The sequence below is a fragment of the Bufo bufo genome, chromosome 3 (genome assembly GCF_905171765.1).
Source record: "Bufo bufo chromosome 3, aBufBuf1.1, whole genome shotgun sequence".
Classification (NCBI taxonomy): domain Eukaryota; kingdom Metazoa; phylum Chordata; class Amphibia; order Anura; family Bufonidae; genus Bufo; species Bufo bufo.
In genome coordinates this window covers 247,570,475-247,588,931 of record NC_053391.1, presented here as the reverse complement: position 1 = coordinate 247,588,931, position 18,457 = coordinate 247,570,475, and the positions used below count along the sequence as shown (strand labels likewise).

Sequence of the window (18,457 nt, the reverse complement as noted above, 5' to 3'; positions counted from 1 at the left end):
GGGAGTTATTCTAATTGCCGTATTGGAGTTGGGAAGGAATTCTTTCCTCTAAAATGAGGAAAACTGGCTTCCATCTCATGTTTTTTTTTTTTGCCTTCCTCTGGATCAACTTGCAAGATAACAGGCCTAACTAGATGGACGGATGTCTTTTTTTCAGCCTTACAAACTGTTACTGTTACCATTCAGATACAGGTAACTCCTTCATTACACACAGTCTCTGTCTGGAACATTTATGGGTGCTTAGCAGAAATTTGGTGTCAGCCCCCATTACTGCCATTGTACCCATGTTTTGCCATTGACAGCAGGCCACCATCACTTTCAATTACAGTGGTGCCTTCAGCAAGAAAACTGGACTGCTACAGACTAGAACTTATAGACAATCCAGTTCCTGTTTGGGATACCATGATGGTCAGGTTCAAGCATGGAGAACTTGTGGTGAGTCCTTCAATCCTCCTTTTGCTGTGCAGCGACACACTGCCCTAACTACGGGGTCATCACATACGACTGCTGGTCACCCCTACTAGTGATACGAGGGACACTAACAGTTCAGGCCATATGTGCTGCCTCTCATGGCAAGGCTTACAACTGGAATTTTTCAGCAGCCTAATGCTCACCCACAAACAGCAAGGGTTTCCCAGGAATGTCTCCATCAGATTGCAACACTTCCTTGGCCTGCTCATTAATGCGGAATTCACACGGCCGTTGTCTGTCTTTTGCGGATCCGCAATTTGCACACATATGGACATGTGAATGTACCCTTGGTATAATTTTTGTACTGCTCAACAATCAGTGGCCTCAGTGGTCATGTGCCATGATGCCTGCACGTCAGTGTTGAGGCCACTGATTAGCTGGCAGCAGAGATGTGCGAGGAGTCAGCACATCACACTGCCAGCCAGGCTAGAACCAGAAGCGGAAGGGTCAGAGCAGCACTACAGAAACTGGGATGACCAGAGCAGGTGAGTGCATTTTTCTTTTTGTTCACACACCATGACTGCCCATCTTCAGTGTTTTTCATGGCCCAGACAGCCCCTTTAAATATACAAAAACAAAAAAATAAGAATAAGTACATCTTATTAAAAGGGTTGTCTCACTACAGCAAATAACAATTATCATGTAGACAAAGTTTACAAGGTACTAATGTATTGTTATTGTCCTATTCTCCATCACATACACTGCTTGTATCCAGGTTACGACCACCGACCGCTGCAGTGCAGATATGAGGCGTCGGGGACAGGTGCTGTTATGCATGCATGCCTATGTGCTCTCTCACAGTTAGGGCCACCAGAGAGGCCGGCGCCTTTTCCTATAGTGTGCAGGTACGGCAACGGGCTGGATTGCAGGTTGGTCATAAAAATGGCCTGTGTATAATGCGACTGAAAAATGAAACAAGCCAGCAAAGGAGGCAATATGGACAATCACAATACATTAGTAAATGCCTTGTATTAACTTTGTCTACATGATAAATGCTATTTGCTGAACTCAGACAACCCCTTTAATTCAATTTGATACAACATAAAACATTTTGGGGGGAAAAACTTTTGTTTATTTTTCAGACTATAAGACACACTTTTTTTTCCATTTCATTAGTATGTAAGAGGTAGGGAGTGGTGAGGGAACTGCTGCGCCAGCTCTACTCACCCTCCCTGGTCTTCTTCCGGGCCCCGCTCTGCACTGTGTCCTGACTATGTATGGCATCAGGACATAATGCACGTAGGCGCACATTATGACCTGACGCTGTGCAACACAGGCTGGAAGAACACCAGATAGTAGTGAGTCCTGAATGTGCAGAGTGGCAGCACTGTCCAGAGCAAGCGAGGTAAGTTTTTTTTTTAATGTCTCATCTGAGGCTGATGGGGGCCTGATCTGAAGCTGATGGGGTCTGATCTGAGGCAGATAGAGGTTGGGGGTTTGATCTGAGGTCTGATAAATATTTTTTTTTCTTATTTTCCTCCTCTAAATCCTGTCTGCATCTTATAGTCCGAATGATATGGTAACTACTTTGGAGATCGTGAATCTGCTTCATCAAGAAGCTGGTTGTCAATGACACCTAGAATTCCCAGAGGTAAGGCAGAGACAGTTTATTACCATCCCTAACTTCCTGATCACTATGTACATTCCTTTTTTGATTTTGTATACAAAACAAAAACAAAAAATACTATAATAAAAGTAAAATAAAAATAAACAAGCATTACCAAAAAATAGATGCAAAAATGATTTCAATAACCAATCAGAACAAAAAACATTGCTTTTGAACCTGAATGAACTAGATCAGCCACCTCTGGCACTCCTGCTGTGGGGAAACTACAACTTCCAGCATGCACACTTACTTAGGTGTTCTCAGAACTTCCATAGAAGTGAATGGAGGATGCCAGAAGTTGTGGTTTCACCACAGCTGGAGGTTGCTGACCCCTGTACTAGATGATCAGCCTACAAATTCACTACATTCAATATACAGTGAATTCGGAAAGTCTTCAGAGTCTTTCGCTGTGTTCACATTTTATAATGTTGTGGCCTTCCCCATCATTCTGCACTCAATACCCCATAATGAGAAAGTGAAAACAAAATGGAAGCGATCATTAGTACCGGAGGACCGGGAAGTGGTGAAGGCTCTGTACTCACTCCTTTCTGGTCCTTCGGCTGTCGGCTGTGCTGTGGCTGCATACAGCGTGAGGGTGCTCTGTGACCATATGCTGTGCGCGTCAGGTCACAGCACAGCCGACGCGGGAGGAAGAAGAACATGGGAAGTGAGGAGCAGCGGCACCAAGGGCAGAAGAGGTGTTTTTTTATTTTATGTGCTCTGTGGCTGGGGGCTGATGAGAGGCATGGGTGCTGATGAGAGGCATAGGGGCTAATATGGGTAATGATGAGAGGCATGGGGGCTGATATGGGGTCTGATGAGTGACATGGGGGCTGATGAGAGGCATAGGGGCTGATGAGAGGCATAGGGGCTGATGAGAGGCATAGGGGATGATGAGAGGCATGGGGGCTGATATAAGGCAATAAAGGCTGATGAGAGGAATGGGGGCTGATATGAGGCAATGAGGGCTGATAAGAGGCATATGGGGGCTGATTAGAGGTATGGGGCTCTTATCTGAGGTCTGATTGGGGGTCATTCACATTGGGGTCTGAGCTGAGGTCTGATCTGAAGTTTTATTGGGATCCAATTAACATTGGGGGTCTGACTGGGGCTGTCAGCTGTGGTCTGATTAACATTGGGGTCCGGTTGAATGAGGACCCATCAGTGGACAACCATTTTCAGGTCTCTCCACAGATGTTCGATTGGGTCCAAATCAGGACTCTGGCTGGGCCACTCAAGGACATTTACAGAGTTGTCCTTAGGCCACTCTTGTGTTGTCTTGACTGTGTGCCAAAGGTCATTGTCTTGTTGGAAGTTGAAACAGTCTGAGGTCCAGAGCACTCTGGATCAGGATTTCATAATGAATATTTCTGTATTTCGCTGTATTCAGCTTTCTCTCAACCCTGACGAGTCTCTGTCCCAGCCGTTGAAAAACACCCCCACAACATAATGCTGCCACACCATGCTTCACTGTAGGGCAGGTGATGTGAAGTGCCTGGTTTCCTCCAGACATCACATGGTGAGCGCGGTGACGTCAGCACAGGTCCTGCTGAATGAAGATAGAAATCTTCTATCTTCATTCAGCAGGACCTGCGCTGACGTCGGTGAGCACGATTACGATTACGTCATCAAAGGTCCTGAAAGAAGAAAAAAGAAGAAGATGCCGGCTGCGCGAACAACAGGATGAGGCGAGTTAATTTTATTTATTTTTTTATCCCCTAAAGCCACATTTTAGTAAGCATTCTGTATTAAGAATGCTATTATTTTCCCTTATGACCATGTTATAAGGGAAAATAATACAGTAAATTGACTTTTATCAATTTACTTACATCAACTCCTAGCAAACATGCGTAAAAAACGCACCGCATCCGCACTTGCTTGCGATTTTCATGCAGACCCATTCATTTCTATGGGGCCTGCGCTGCGTGAAAAACTCAAATATAGAACATGCTGCGATTTTCACGCAATGCACAAGTGATGCGTGAAAATCAACGCTCATCTGAACAGCCCCATTGAAGTGAATGGGTCCAGATTCAGTGCGGGTGCAATGTGTTCACCTCACGCATTGCACCCGCACTGAATTCTCACCCGTGTGAAAGAGGGGCCTTAGATTTGAGGCCAAAAAGTTCAATCTTGATTTCATCAGACCAGAGAATCTTGTTCCTTTAGGTGCTTTATTGTAAACTGTAGGTCGGCTTTCATGTGTCTTTTACTGAGGAGAGACCTCTTTCTAGCCACTCTGCTATAAAACCCATATTGGTTGTAAGATGCAGTGATTGTTGACCTTCTGGAAGTTTATCCCTTCTGCACACAGGATCTTTGGAGTTCAGCCAGACTGATTATTGGGTTCTTGGTCACCTCTCTTACCAAGGCCCTTTTCCTCCGGATTACTTAGTTTGGAGGGGAATCCCGTTCTAGGAAGAGTCCTGGTTGTTTCAAACTTCTTCCATTTAAGAATAATGGAGTCCATTGTGCTCTTGGGAACTTTAAGTGCAGCAGAAATGTATTAAACCCTTCTCCAGATCTGTGCCTACACAATTATGTCTCTGAGCTCTACAGGCTTTTCTTTCCTCCTCATGGTTATTGCTTTTATATGCATTGTCAGCTGTGAGACCTTATACAGACACAGGGAAGTGTCTTTCTAAATTATGTTCAATCAAATAAATTTAACACAGGTGGACTCCAATTAGCGTGTAGAAACATCTCAAAGATGATCAAGAGCAGTGAGAGGCCCTCAGAGCTAAATTTAAGATATCATAGTAAAGGATCCGAATACTTATGTCCATGCAAAATCAGATTTTTTTCCTTTTTAATAAATTTGCAAACATTTCTTAAATTCTGTTGTAGTTGCTCATTGCTAGGCTGTTTCTAATGCTTCTATTATATATGCTGTACTGTTTGCCTCATTCCGTGTCTGGGCAATAGATTCACTAGTCTCCTAATTCCTGCTAAAGTGTGCTGTATCTAGGGTTGCCACGTAAACCACCGGCATATCCTGTATTTTGTCCAGAAGGCTGGCGCCGATATTATATTTTTTAAAAATCGCCAGTAATTGTCTCTGACCCGGTTTGTACATGTGCATAATCATCTTTTTTATCTTACGCCCTCTTACAGGCAGGGAGCAGCTTTGATTGGATGCCAGCATCGGTGTTAGGGAACTTGGAGGAGTGTTCAGACTTAAGCTAGACTTAAAATAGACCCAGATCGGCAGCCAGGAGCACCTGACTGGAGTGATGTGTGCGAATGTACTGCCTGCCACCTGACTTGGCTACATTAGACACGATGGCCACGGTGCAGACTATGGGGAAGGACTATGGCAGGAGAACTTTATTACCTGCAGCGTCTGCGCCTGGGGAATCCACGTCAGTGACTATTGTGGTCACTGGTCAGAAAGAGAGACCTAGCTGGAGCAGAGAATGGAGTTGCACTGCGGAGAGAGGCCAGATGTTGTCATGCCCCACTCTGACGATGTGCGGAGGTCGGCCAGGATAGCAGCACGAGTTTAGTATTTGTTTTGGTGTCGTGCTGGATCCGCCTCTCATCAGGTGCACTGGGTGGAGTCATTAGTTTAAATGGCCTCCAGCTAAGTGCTCTGAGCGGATTATACTGATCATTCTGGTCTGGGAAGTTTGGAGGGAAGGTTGGCTGTCAGTTCCTGCTCTCAGAGATAAGTGGCATTTCTAGCTTGGTTGTTTGTGTCATCTAGCCCATCCAGGTTCTGTGCGAGCAGGCTGCTCCTATCCTCCCACTTCACCATCTCAGGGAGTTCAGGGTTTTGTCAGTCCAGGCTGGAGGACACAGCACACCTAACTTCAAGGTCTGCCTGTGGGCTGAGCAGCGCAGGGAAAGAGGTCAGGGATGAACTAGGAGGTGACCCTTCCCCTGTCTCTCGTCCAGAGCCTGGTTGGTGTGTTATTGTTTATTCTGAGTGCACGTCCGTCGTGACATTGATTGCCCAGTGAATCTCATTCCGGGGGCTAAGTTGCCTAAGTCTCGGCTTTACAACCTCTCTCAACCCGAGAGAGAGGTCATGCGAAAGTATGTCGCCGAGAGTTTGGCAAAGGGTCATATTAGACCATCTAAGTCTCCAGTGGCTGTAGGTTTGTTCTTCGTGAAGAAGAAAGATGGATCACTGAGACCGTGTTTGGATTTCCGGGAGTTGAACCGTATTACAGTCCGGGATCCATATCCCCTGCCTTTGATCTCTGATCTTTTTGATCAGATTGTTGGAGTCAAGGTGTTCTCCAAGTTGGATTTGAGAGGAGCATACAATCTGATCAGGATCAAGGAGGGGGATGAGTGGAAAACAGCCTTCAATACGCGCGAGGGTCATTTTGAGAACCTGGTAATGCCTTTTGGGTTGACGAATGCGCCAGCGGTATTTCAGCGGTTCGTCAATGATATTTTTCATCCCTTGGTGGGGAGGTTCGTATTTCTTTTCCTGGATGACATTTTAATTTATTCTCCTGATCTGAAGACCCATCAGGATCATGTGAGACAGGTTTTGACGATCCTTCGGGAGAATAAGTTGTATGCCAAATTGGAGAAATGTTTGTTTGCGGTGCAAGAGCTTCCATTCTTGGGATACATGCTTTCTGATTCCGGTTTTCGTATGGACCCCGAAAAGGTCCGGGCGGTTCTGGAGTGGGACCGACCGGAGAATCAGAAAGCTTTGATGCGATTCTTGGGGTTTACTAATTATTATAGAAAATTTATTTCGAATTATTCCACTCTAGTCAAACCTCTTACTGATATGACCAAGAAGGGCGCTGATGTCTTTGTCTGGTCGGATGATGCATTGCAGGCCTTTTCGGCTATTAAGGAGCGTTTTGCGTCTGCTCCTATTCTGGTGCAGCCGGATGTATCTCAGCCATTCGTGGTGGAGGTTGATGCATCAGAGGTGGGGGTTGGGGCGGTGCTTTCGCAGGGTCCTTCTCCTGGCAAGTGGGTCCCGTGTGCCTTCTTCTCCAGGAAGCTCTCGGTCGCCGAGAGGAATTATGATGTTGGAGATAGGGAGTTGTTGGCTATCAAGTTGGCCTTTGAGGAATGGCGTCACTGGTTAGAGGGGGCGTCTCACCCCGTTACTGTGTATACAGACCATAAGAATTTGGCTTACCTGCAATCTGCCAAGCGTCTGAACCCTAGACAGGCCAGATGGTCATTGTTTTTTACCAGGTTCAATTTCGTGGTTACCTTTCGCCCAGGGGTCAAGAACGTTAAGGCAGATGCCTTGTCTCGCAGCTTCCCTGGGGGAGGTGATTCTGAAGATCCAGCGCCGATTTTGGCGGATGGGGTGGTGGTCTCCGCTCTGTACCCTGAATTGGAGATGGAGGTATTGGGAGCTCAGGAGGGGACTCCTAGTTCGGGCCTACGATACAAGGTGTTCAAGGAACATCACGATACTGTTCTCGCTGGACATCCTGGTGGTAAGTCCACCTGTGATCTGGTGTCCCGGAGCTTCTGGTGGCCAGGGTTATGTAAGAGTATTGAGAATTACGTGACAGCTTGTGAAACCTGCGCTCGGTCAAAGGTTGCTCATACTCGACCGCCTGGTTCACTTCTTCCATTGTCTATTCCATCTCATCCTTGGACGCATTTGTCCATGGACTTTATTACGGACCTGCCGAGTTCCTCCGGGAGAACAGTGATTTTGGTGGTAGTCGACCGTTTCAGTAAGATGGCTCACTTTATACCACTAACGAGTCTGCCTAACGCTAAGACTCTTGCGCAGATTTTTGTGGATAATATTGTGAAATTGCACGGTATTCCTTCGGATGTGGTCTCTGATAGGGGCACGCAGTTTGTCTCCAGGTTTTGGAGGGCGTTTTGCTCTCGGCTTGGTATTCAACTTTCTTTCTCGTCGGCTTTTCATCCACAGTCGAATGGTCAGACGGAGCGTACCAATCAAAACCTGGAGACCTACTTGAGGTGCTTTGTGGTTGAGAATCAGGAGGACTGGTCCTCATTCTTGTCCTTAGCAGAATTTGCATTGAATAACCGTAGGCAGGAGTCCACGGGTAAGTCGCCATTTTTTGGCGCATACGGTTTCCATCCTCAGTTTGGTACCTTTTCTGGGTCTGGTTCCTCCGGGATGCCAGAGGAGGAGAGATTCTCTTCTTCCTTGTCCTCTATCCGGCGGAGGATTCAAGGGAATTTGGAGAGGATGGGTGAGAGGTATAAACGAATGGCTGACAGGAGACGTGTGACTGGTCCGGACCTGTGTGTGGGTGATCTGGTGTGGTTGTCCACTAAGAATATCAAGTTGAGAGTGCCATCTTGGAAACTGGGTCCAAGATTTGTTGGTCCGTATAAAATTTCTGCGGTGATCAATCCTGTGGCGTTTCGGCTGGATCTTCCGCAGACTTAGAGTATCCATGATGTCTTCCACGGGTCTTTACTAAAAAAATATGTTAAACCGGTGGTACCATCGCCATTGCCTCCTCCTCCTGTTTTAGTCGAGGGAAACTTGGAGTTCGAGATCTCCAGGATTCTCGACTCGAGAGCTCTTCGGGGTTCCCTCCAGTACCTGGTGCACTGGAGGGGATACGGTCCTGAGGAGAGGATGTGGGTTCCGGCGTCAGATGTCAAAACGCCAGCCGACTGGTGAGGGCCTTTCATAGGTCCCATCCGGATAAGGTTGGTCCAGAATGTCCGGAGGTCACCCGTAGAAGGGGGGGTACTGTCATGCCCCACTCTGACGATGTGCGGAGGTCGGCCAGGATAGAAGCACGAGTTTAGTATTTGTTTTGGTGTCGTGCTGGATCCGCCTCTCATCAGGTGCACTGGGTGGAGTCATTAGTTTAAATGGCCTCCAACTAAGTGCTCTGAGCGGATTATACTGATCATTCTGGTCTGGGAAGTTAGGGAAGGATGGCTGTCAGTTCCTGCTCTCAGAGATAAGTGGCATTTCTAGCTTGGTTGTTTGTGTCATCTAGCCCATCCAGGTTCTGTGCGAGCAGGCTGCTCCTATCCTCCCACTTCACCATCTCAGGGAGTTCAGGGTTTTGTCAGTCCAGGCTGGAGGACACAGCACACCTACCTTCAAGGTCTGCCTGTGGGCTGAGCAGCACAGGGAAAGAGGTCAGGGATGAACTAGGAGGTGACCCTTCCCCTGTCTCTCGTCCAGAGCCTGGTTGGTGTGTTATCGTTTATTCTGAGTGCACGTCCGTCGTGACAGATGTCCTAGACTTAGACAAGAGTTCCGCAGGCAGCTCGCTCAGACTCAGTGGATCAGCGTCAAGGAGATGTACCTGCAAGGATTCCAAGAAAGACTGTCCGGGAGAGAAAGGTAGGATTATAAGGTCAATTACCGTATTTTTCGCCCTATAAGACGCACCCCCCCCCCCCCCCCCCCGCCCCAAAAGTGGGGGGGAAATAGCAGTGCGTCTTATGGGGGGCGAATGCTGCGACCGTCCGGTGAATATGCTGAGAGGGAGGAGGGGCTGGGGGTCGGCATCTGTTTCTGTAATGGCAGCGGGGCCCGGTGCAGTCACTGTATTCTACTACACCGGGCCCCGCTCTCTGTAGTATATCATATCTAACTTGTGGGTTTTGTTTAAAGTATTCCAATCATCTTAAATCTAGCGCTGTACTACTTACAACTAACTTCTTGGCAGTCAGGAGGCCGGGCGGGCGGGCGCTCGTAGCGTAACTCACTACTCTCACTGCACCGCCCACTTTATGAATGAAGCAGGCGCAGTAAGCTACGCTACGAGCGCCCGCCCGCCCAGCCTCCTGACTGCCAAGAAGTTAGTTGTAAGTAGTACAGCGCTAGATTTAAGATGATTGGAATACTTTAAACAAAACCCACAAGTTAGATATGATTACCGTATACTACAGAGAGCGGGGCCCGGTGTAGTAGAATACAGTGACTGCACCGGGCCCCGCTGCCATTACAGAAACAGATGCCGGCCCCCAATCACTACACAGGGACACTGTTATGGGGGATCTGTGGATGACACATAAGCTGCTATATATGTGTCATCCACAGGTGCCCCCATAACAGTGCCATCCACAGATGCCCCCACAATGATCCCCTAAAACAGTGCCATCCACATATGCCTCCATAACAGTGCCATCCACATATGCCCCCATAACAGTGCCATCCACAGATGCCCCATAACAGTGCCATCCACTAGGGGTGCACCGAAATTCCGGCAGCCGAAAATATCGGCCGAAAATGCACCTAATCCACTTCGGCCGATATTGTTACATATCGGCCGAAAATATGGGGTGTGGGATTTGTCACCCACCATCTGCGGGCGGGCGCCGGGCGGGCGGTTTACTTTGTCACTGCATCTTTATTTTACCTTACAATCGTGACGCTCCAGTAACTAACAACTCTGCAGGCAGAGCGGAGGCCGGCGTAACGTCACTTACTCACGTGACGCGCCTGCTCCGCCTCCTTCATTCATAAAGTGGGCGGAGCAGGTGCGTCACGTGAGTAAGTGACGTTACGCCGCCCTCCGCTCTGCCTGCAGAGTTGTTACCGGAGCGTCACGATTGTAAGGTAAAATAAAGATGCAGTGAGTGATGCTGTGAGCAGCAGGGCTGGGGCTGTTATGGGTAGGGGGATCGGTCTATGGCACTGCTATGGGGAGGGGGGATCTGTGCACTGTTATGGGGAAAGGGATCTGTGCACTGTTATGCCCATAACAGTGCACATATCCCCTTTCCATAACAGTGCACAGATCCCCCTCTCCATAACAGCGCCACCCACAGATCCCCCTCTCCATAACAGCGCCACCCACAGATCCCCCTCTCCATAACAGCGCCACCCACAGATCCCCCTCTCCATAACAGCGCCACCCACAGATCCCCCTCTCCATAACAGCGCCACCCACAGATCCCCCTCTCCATAACAGCGCCACCCACAGATCCCCCTCTCCATAACAGCGCCACCCACAGATCCCCCTCTCCATAACAGCGCCACCCACAGATCCCCCTCTCCATAACAGCGCCACCCACAGATCCCCCTCTCCATAACAGCGCCACCCACAGATCCCCCTCTCCATAACAGCGCCACCCACAGACCCCCCTCTCCATAACAGCGCCACCCACAGATCCCCCTCTCCATAACAGCGCCACCCACAGATCCCCCTCTCCATAACAGCGCCACCCACAGATCCCCCTCTCCATAGCGCCACCCACAGATCCCCCTCTCCATAACAGCGCCACCCACAGATCCCCCTCTCCATAACAGCGCCACCCACAGATCCCCCTCTCCATAACAGCGCCACCCACAGATCCCCCTCTCCATAACAGCGCCACCCACAGATCCCCCTCTCCATAACAGCGCCACCCACAGATGAATTTCATTCATGAAAAATAATCATTAATAAAATCATAAAAAAAAAAGTATTTTAAAAGTATTTGGGCAAAAAGGCAGTTTCGGTTTCGGTTTTCGGTCAAGGGCATCCTGAATTTTCGGTTTCGGTTTCGGACTAGAATTTTCATTTCGGTGCACCCCTACCATCCACAGATTCCCCATAATAGTGTCATCCACAGACCACCATTACGGTAGTTCAAAACCCACCAAAAGCACACCTTTTGGTTCAAAATATTTTTTTTCTTATTTTCCTCCTCAAAAACCCAGGTGCGTCTTATGGGCAGGTGCATCTTATAGGGCGAAAAAATACGGTAAGTGAAAAGCTGTCTGCTCCTACCCACTGTTCACCTGGGTCACCACTAGAAAGGATGGCCAAGTGGTCTCTGTTCTCATCGGCTCAGAAGCTCTAGTCAGTGGAGCTAATCCCAGACAGCAGCCAAGGACACAGAACAGTTACAGGGCAGCCTGTCTGTGTGCCTTTGAGACAAGAATCTGTTACTGTTAAAGGGGTTTTCTGGGATTGGGGACATTGTTCTAATAGTAATAGACTGACATACACATTACAAACATGCATGTCATACCTTTTGAACATATTTCTCAAGCCCAGTTTTCATCCGGTAAATTCTTGGCCAGAAGAGAGTATTTTCTTGTCTTGAAGTCTTTCTCACATGCGCAGACCGATAGGATGGATCCGTCCTTCAGTTGTTTTGCAATGCCAGATCGGCATTCTGCCGACTGATCAGACATTTTGGATGGACATAATACCATAGCATGCTGCGGTATTATGTCTGGCCAAAAACGCCTGACAGTGACTGAACGGAAGGCATACTGATGTAGACTGAACGGATTTCTATCCATTCAGAATGCATTGGGATATGCCTGATCAGTTCTTTTCCGGCATAGAGCCCTTTTGACGAAAATCTATGCCGAAAAAAAAAAACACTAGTGTGAAAGTACCCTTAGACCACTGCACAACTGCTTTAAATACAGCAGGAAAAAAAATAAATACCGGTACATACAGTACAGACCAAAAGTTTGGACACACCTTCTCATTCAAAGAGTTTTCTTTATTTTAATGACTATGAAAATTGTAGATTCACACTGAAGGCATCAAAACTATGAATTAACACATGTGGAATTATATACATAACAAACAAGTGTGAAACAACTGAAAATATGTCATATTCTAGGTTCTTCAAAGTAGCCACCTTTTGCTTTGATTACTGCTTTGCACACTCTTGGCATTCTCTTGATGAGCTTCAAGAGGTAGTCCCCTGAAATGGTTTTCACTTCACAGGTGTGCCCTGTCAGGTTTAATAAGTGGGATTTCTTGCCTTATAAATGGGGTTGGGACCATCAGTTGCGTTGAGGAGAAGTCAGGTGGCTACACAGCTGATAGTCCTACTGAATAGACTGTTAGAATTGGTATTATGGCAAGAAAAAAGCAGCTAAGTAAAGAAAAACGAGTGGCCATCATTACTTTAAGAAATGAAGGTCAGTCAGTCAGCCGAAAAATTGGGAAAACTTTGAAAGTAAGGGCTATTTGACCATGAAGGAGAGTGATGGGGTGCTGCGCCAGATGACCTGGCCTCCACAGTCACCGGACCTGAACCCAGTCGAGATGGTTTGGGGTGAGCTGGACCGCAGAGTGAAGTCAAAACGGCCAACAAGTGCTAAGCATCTCTGGGAACTCCTTCAAGACTGTTGGAAGACCATTTCAGGGGACTACCTCTTGAAGCTCATCAAGAGAATGCCAAGAGGGTGCAAAGCAGTAATCAAAGCAAAAGGTGGCTACTTTGAAGAACCTAGAATATGACATATTTTCAGTTGTTTCACAGTTGTTTGTTATGTATATAATTACACATGTGTTAATTCATAGTTTTGATGCCTTCATAGTCATGAAAATAAAGAAAACTCTTTGAATGAGAAGGTGTGTCCAAACTTTTGGTCTGTACTAGGGTTGTCCCGATACCACTTTTTTAGGACCGAGTACAAGTACCGATACTTTTTTTCAAGTAGTCACCGATACCGAATACCGATACTTTTTTTAAATGTCATGTGACCGTTTTGGGGGATCTGTGGATCTGTGGATGACGCACTGTCATGTGGGGGATCTGTGGATGGCACTGTTATGGGGGACCTGTGGATGGCACTGTTATGGGGGATCTGTGGATGGCACTGTTATGGGGATCTGTGGATGGCACTGTTATGGGGGATCTGTGGATGGCACTGTTATGGGGGATCTGTGGATGGCACTGTTATGGGGGATCTGTGGATGGCACTGTTATGGGGGATCTGTGGATGGCACTGTTATGGGGGATCTGTGGATGGCGCTGTTATGGGGATCTGTGGATGGTGCTGTTATGGGGGATCTGTGGATGGCACTGTTATGGGGATCTGTGGATGGCACTGTTATGGGGATCTGTGGATGGCACTGTTATGGGGGATCTGTGGATGGCACTGTTATGGGGGATCTGTGGATGGCACTGTTATGGGGATCTGTGGATGGTGCTGTTATGGGGGATCTGTGGATGGCACTGTTATGGGGATCTGTGGATGGCACTGTTATGGGGGATCTGTGGATGGCACTGTTATGGGGGATCTGTGGATGGCACTGTTATGGGGATCTGTGGATGGTACTGCTATGGGGTGGGATATCTGTGGATGGCATTGTTATGGGGTGGGGGGATCTGAGGATGGCATTGTTATTTGGTGGGGGATCTGTGGATGGAACTGTTATGGGGAGGATCTGTGGATGACACTGCTATATGTCATCCACAGATCCCCCTCATAACAGTGTCCCCCAATACACCGGGCCCCGCCGCTCACCGAAGTATTTATAAACGTGAATCCTTATCCTGTTGTTAAGTTGAACTAACGCTGCCCTCTCCCATGTTCCCCTGTATCCCCCTGTATCCCCACAGCACTTACTTAAGCTTCCATAGCAGGCAGAGCGGACGGCACCAGTAACGTCACTCACTGACGTCGCGCGCCTGCTCCGCCTGCTTCACTCATAAAGTGGGCGGAGCAGGCGCTCTACGTCAGTGAGTGACGTTACTGCTGCCGTCTGCTCTGCCTGCTATGGAAGCTTAAGTAAGTGCTGTGGGGATACAGGGGAACATGGGAGAGGGCAGCGTTAGTTCAACTTAACAACAGGATAAGGATTCACGTTTATAAATACTTCGGTGAGCGGCGGGGCCCGGTGTAAGAGTACAGTGACTGCACCGGGCCCCGCCCATAGTTACGCCCATAGTATTCTATTTATGTATCGGGGCGGGGTATCGGCGGCTGAGTACCGCCGAGAAAACTCGGAATCGGTCCCGATACCGATACTAGTATCAGTATCGGGACAACCCTAGTCTGTACTGTATATTTAAAAAAAGGGGCAAAACTCAAAATTTTATTAAACCACTGGTGTCAAATAACACCCTGTTTTAAGCCACGTGCAAAAGCCACACTCTCTTTTTACCCAAGTGTACTTGAGCTGTATTCTTTGTTGGGAAAGGTGACAACCTAGCTGTATCTGATTGTCTGCCTGTGTGCCGATTAGTGTCTGATTCCTGGATTTTGACCCTCTGCTGCCTGACCAAACAGCGTCTTATTACCGTATTAACCCTTTGCTGCCTGCCCTAACCTTGGACCTGTTTCTCAGATCTGCACATACCCTGCCCGCCCTGACCCCGGCCTGTTACTATAAGTTTGCTTATCCCTCCAGTGCTGCACACCATGTCTCCACACAGGGACTGCTCCAAGAGGTAGCAGCCTGATGGCTCCCCTGCAGTGAAGACTAGACCCCTGTATATGACTTAAAGGGAACCTGTCACCGGGATTTGGGGTATAGAGCTGAGGACATGGTTTTTTCTAGATGGCCGCTAGCACATCCGCAATACCCAGTCCCCATAGCTCTGTATGCTTTTATTGTGTATAAAAACCGATTTGATACATATGCAAATTAAGATAAAAGAGTCATATCTTACTTGTGTGACCAGAGAAGAGTCATATTTTCAAGTTCTGACTCATCTCAGGTTAATTTGCATATGTATCAAATCGGTTTTTATACACAATAAAAGCACACAGAGCTATGGGGACTGGGTATTGCGGATGTGCTAGCGGCCATCTAGCAACCCACGTCCTCAGCTCTATACCCAAAATCCAGATGACAGGTTCCCTTTAAAGGGTGAAAACCAGGGAGCAGCCACGATGACGTCCAAAGCCAAATCCACTTGTTGGCACAGTGGTTGTGGAACCACTGCCGGTACCAGGAGGCAGAAGAGCTTATTTCCCATGAGGTGCTGCTATTAACACTACTGTTGTTTTTTTGCACAGATCATCTTATATTCTTAAGCCTCTTTCACACAAGCGAGTTTTCCGTCAGGGTGCGATGCGTAAAGCAAACGTATATCATCCAAACCTAATCCTGACCCATTCATTTCAAAGGGTCTGTGCACATAAGCATCGTTTTTCACGCATCATTTCTGCTTTCAGGAACAATCGCAGCAAGTTCTATATTGTGCGTTTTTCATGCAGCTCTGGTTCCATAGAAGTGAATGGGGCTTCAGTGAAAAACGGAAGACATCCAGATGCAATGCGTTTTTCACTAATGGTTGCCAAGAGAAGTAGATGCTTGATGCGTGAAAAACGCATTAAAAACTGATTGCATCCGTGCAGAAGAATGCACACACTGAGCGCAATCACAGACAAACCCGACTGCACTTGCCTGCAAAACCATCCGTTTTCTCCTGAACAGATCCTGACAGAATCCGTCACGCTCATGTAAAAGAGGACTTAGGGTCTTAGAACTCATTTCCGGCATAGAGTTCTGTCCTAGGGGCTCTATACCGGAAAAAAACTGATCAGTTTTATCCCCATGCATTCTGAGTGGAGAGTAATCCGTTTAGGATGCATCAGGATTTCTTCAGTTCAGTCTTTTTGACTGCTGTAATACCGCAGCATGCTACGGTTTTATCTCCGCCCAAAAAAACTGAAGACTTGCCTGAATGCCGGATCCGTCATTTTTTTTCCATGGAACGTATTAGTGCCGGATCCGGCATTCAAAATACCGGCATGCCGGATCCGTCCTTCCATGCGCAGACCGGTAAAAATGTGAAAAAAATCGAAAAGGATCAGTTTGTCAAACAGACAGACGGATCCGTTCTTGCAATGCATTTGTAAGACGGATCAGGATCAGATCAGTCTTAAAATGCATTCAGTTGGCATACGTTTTGCCGGATCCGTCAGGCAGTTCCGGCGACGGAACTGCTTGTCGGATCCCTCTGCCGCAAGTGTGAAAGTAGCCTTAGGGTGCCTTCACATGCAGCATATTTTGTTGCAGAAAATTTCTGCTACCGAAAAATCTGTTCCATTCATCTGAATAGAGCTTGCTGAAATCCATGCGCTCGTCACCGAAACCTCAGTCACATGAATAGAAATGGCTGAGATTTTCTGCAACTAAATCTGCCTGTGTGACTGCAGCTTTATTAAACCCTCTGGATGATTTTTAATATGGATGTGTGATATTAATGACATGACTTTGATAAAGAGCCCTGAATAATGCTGAGACTGATCCATAAATCACAGCCACCCCCGGAATGCCAGCCTCCACCATCTTCGCCCTGCTCCCGATGCCCGGAGGTGATGGTGGACGCTCACTGACCCTAAAGGACAGCAGAAATTCCTCTACTGCACGTTCATTTGGTCGCCGCGCCATGTTTTCTCTTTCTCTCACCTCCAGGTCCTATGTTACATACATACATATAGGAACAGCATGCCTAGTCCTGGCTATACACCTATATTCATCTTTTATCCCATACATGACAGCCGTGCTCACCTGCTGCGCTCGGAGCTTGTAAACTGGCTCTCTTTTTGAAAGGAGATTTGCTGGCTGACATGGTGGCTGGTATTCGGGCAGGAGCTGGGTTCCTATGTGGGTATGCAGTGCGTGCTCCAGCAGTGCATGTGCATAGTAATGGATGGGGACGGGGAAGTATGGGTACAGTTGGTGGCGCGGGCTCCTCCTTCTCTGCAAGCAACAGCGTGTGGTGTAATGTGTGGAGCTCTGACACACGGCCACTCAAATCATCTTCCTGTGGGGAGCCTTGGAAAATGGCTGCTTTCTTGTCAGGGACATATTCCTTGGGCAACAAGTGCACACAGATTTTATATTGTAAGACCTAATGGAAGAAAATGGCTGCTTTCTTGTCAGGGACTTATTCCTTGTGCAACAAGTGCACACAGATTTTGTATTGTAAGAACTAATGGAAGAAAATGGCTAGATTTCCTCACAAACATGTACAATTCACACCAGAATGGTCGTGTGCAGGTCTCCCTGCTCACCCGTGACCAAAAGTAAGGGCTATATTACACATAATACCTCCCAGCTATGAGAAGATGTAGAGGCCAAGGTTTTTTTTACATTAAAGGGGATGTGTAGTGGTCATCAGTATCAGATTGGTGGGGTCTCCTGACACCCCCACAGATTAGCGGCTTGAATAGGTTGCCGCGCTCATGCAATCTTTGCATCCTCTCTAATTTTTACCTGCACACCGTCTCCCATATTATACCACTGAACAATCCCTTTAAGCCATGCCTCTAACCCTGCCCAATATCTATCTATACATATCCAGACCTCTTTGTATCACCACACAGTAATAGTGCCTCTCTGTGCCCACCATACAGTAGAGATGTCCCTTACACAGTAAAGTTATCCCAGACACTAACAAAGTTTCCTTAGTACCCCTCAAACAGTAATGATGCACCCTTAGTGTCCCCACACAGTATGATACCCCCAACATACTATGATACACTCTTAGTGCCCTCATTCAGTTTGATGTCCCCTTAACTCCTTCTTCATCTGTATTATGCCCCCCCCCCCAAGTATCATGCTCCTTTAGTGCCCTGCAGTATGATGCTCCTTTAGAGCCTGCCCACTCAGTATTATGCCCCCTTAGTACTCCCATGAAGTAATATGCCCCCTTAGTTCCCCACATGAAATTTTATGCTCCCTTCGTACCTCCCATGAAATATTGTGGTTGCTTATTGCTCCTATGAAGCAT

The 18,457-nt window shown here is 47.5% G+C and overlaps 1 protein-coding gene across 2 annotated transcripts in view; it reads right to left on the bottom strand.

Annotated features, from left to right (window-relative positions):
• AMPD2 (adenosine monophosphate deaminase 2) overlaps nucleotides 1-18,457 on the bottom strand; it is a 274,354-nt gene that overhangs the window by 227,593 nt on the left and 28,304 nt on the right. The window contains exon 1 of one of the 2 annotated variants that reach the window (XM_040424077.1): nucleotides 17,233-17,318. The exons of the other annotated variant lie outside the window; for it this stretch is intronic. Coding sequence (XP_040280011.1) covers nucleotides 17,233-17,293 — 61 coding nt within the window. The 5' untranslated portion in view covers nucleotides 17,294-17,318. Of the gene's footprint in view, nucleotides 1-17,232; nucleotides 17,319-18,457 lie in introns of those variants that run through there. 2 annotated transcript variants of the gene reach the window in all.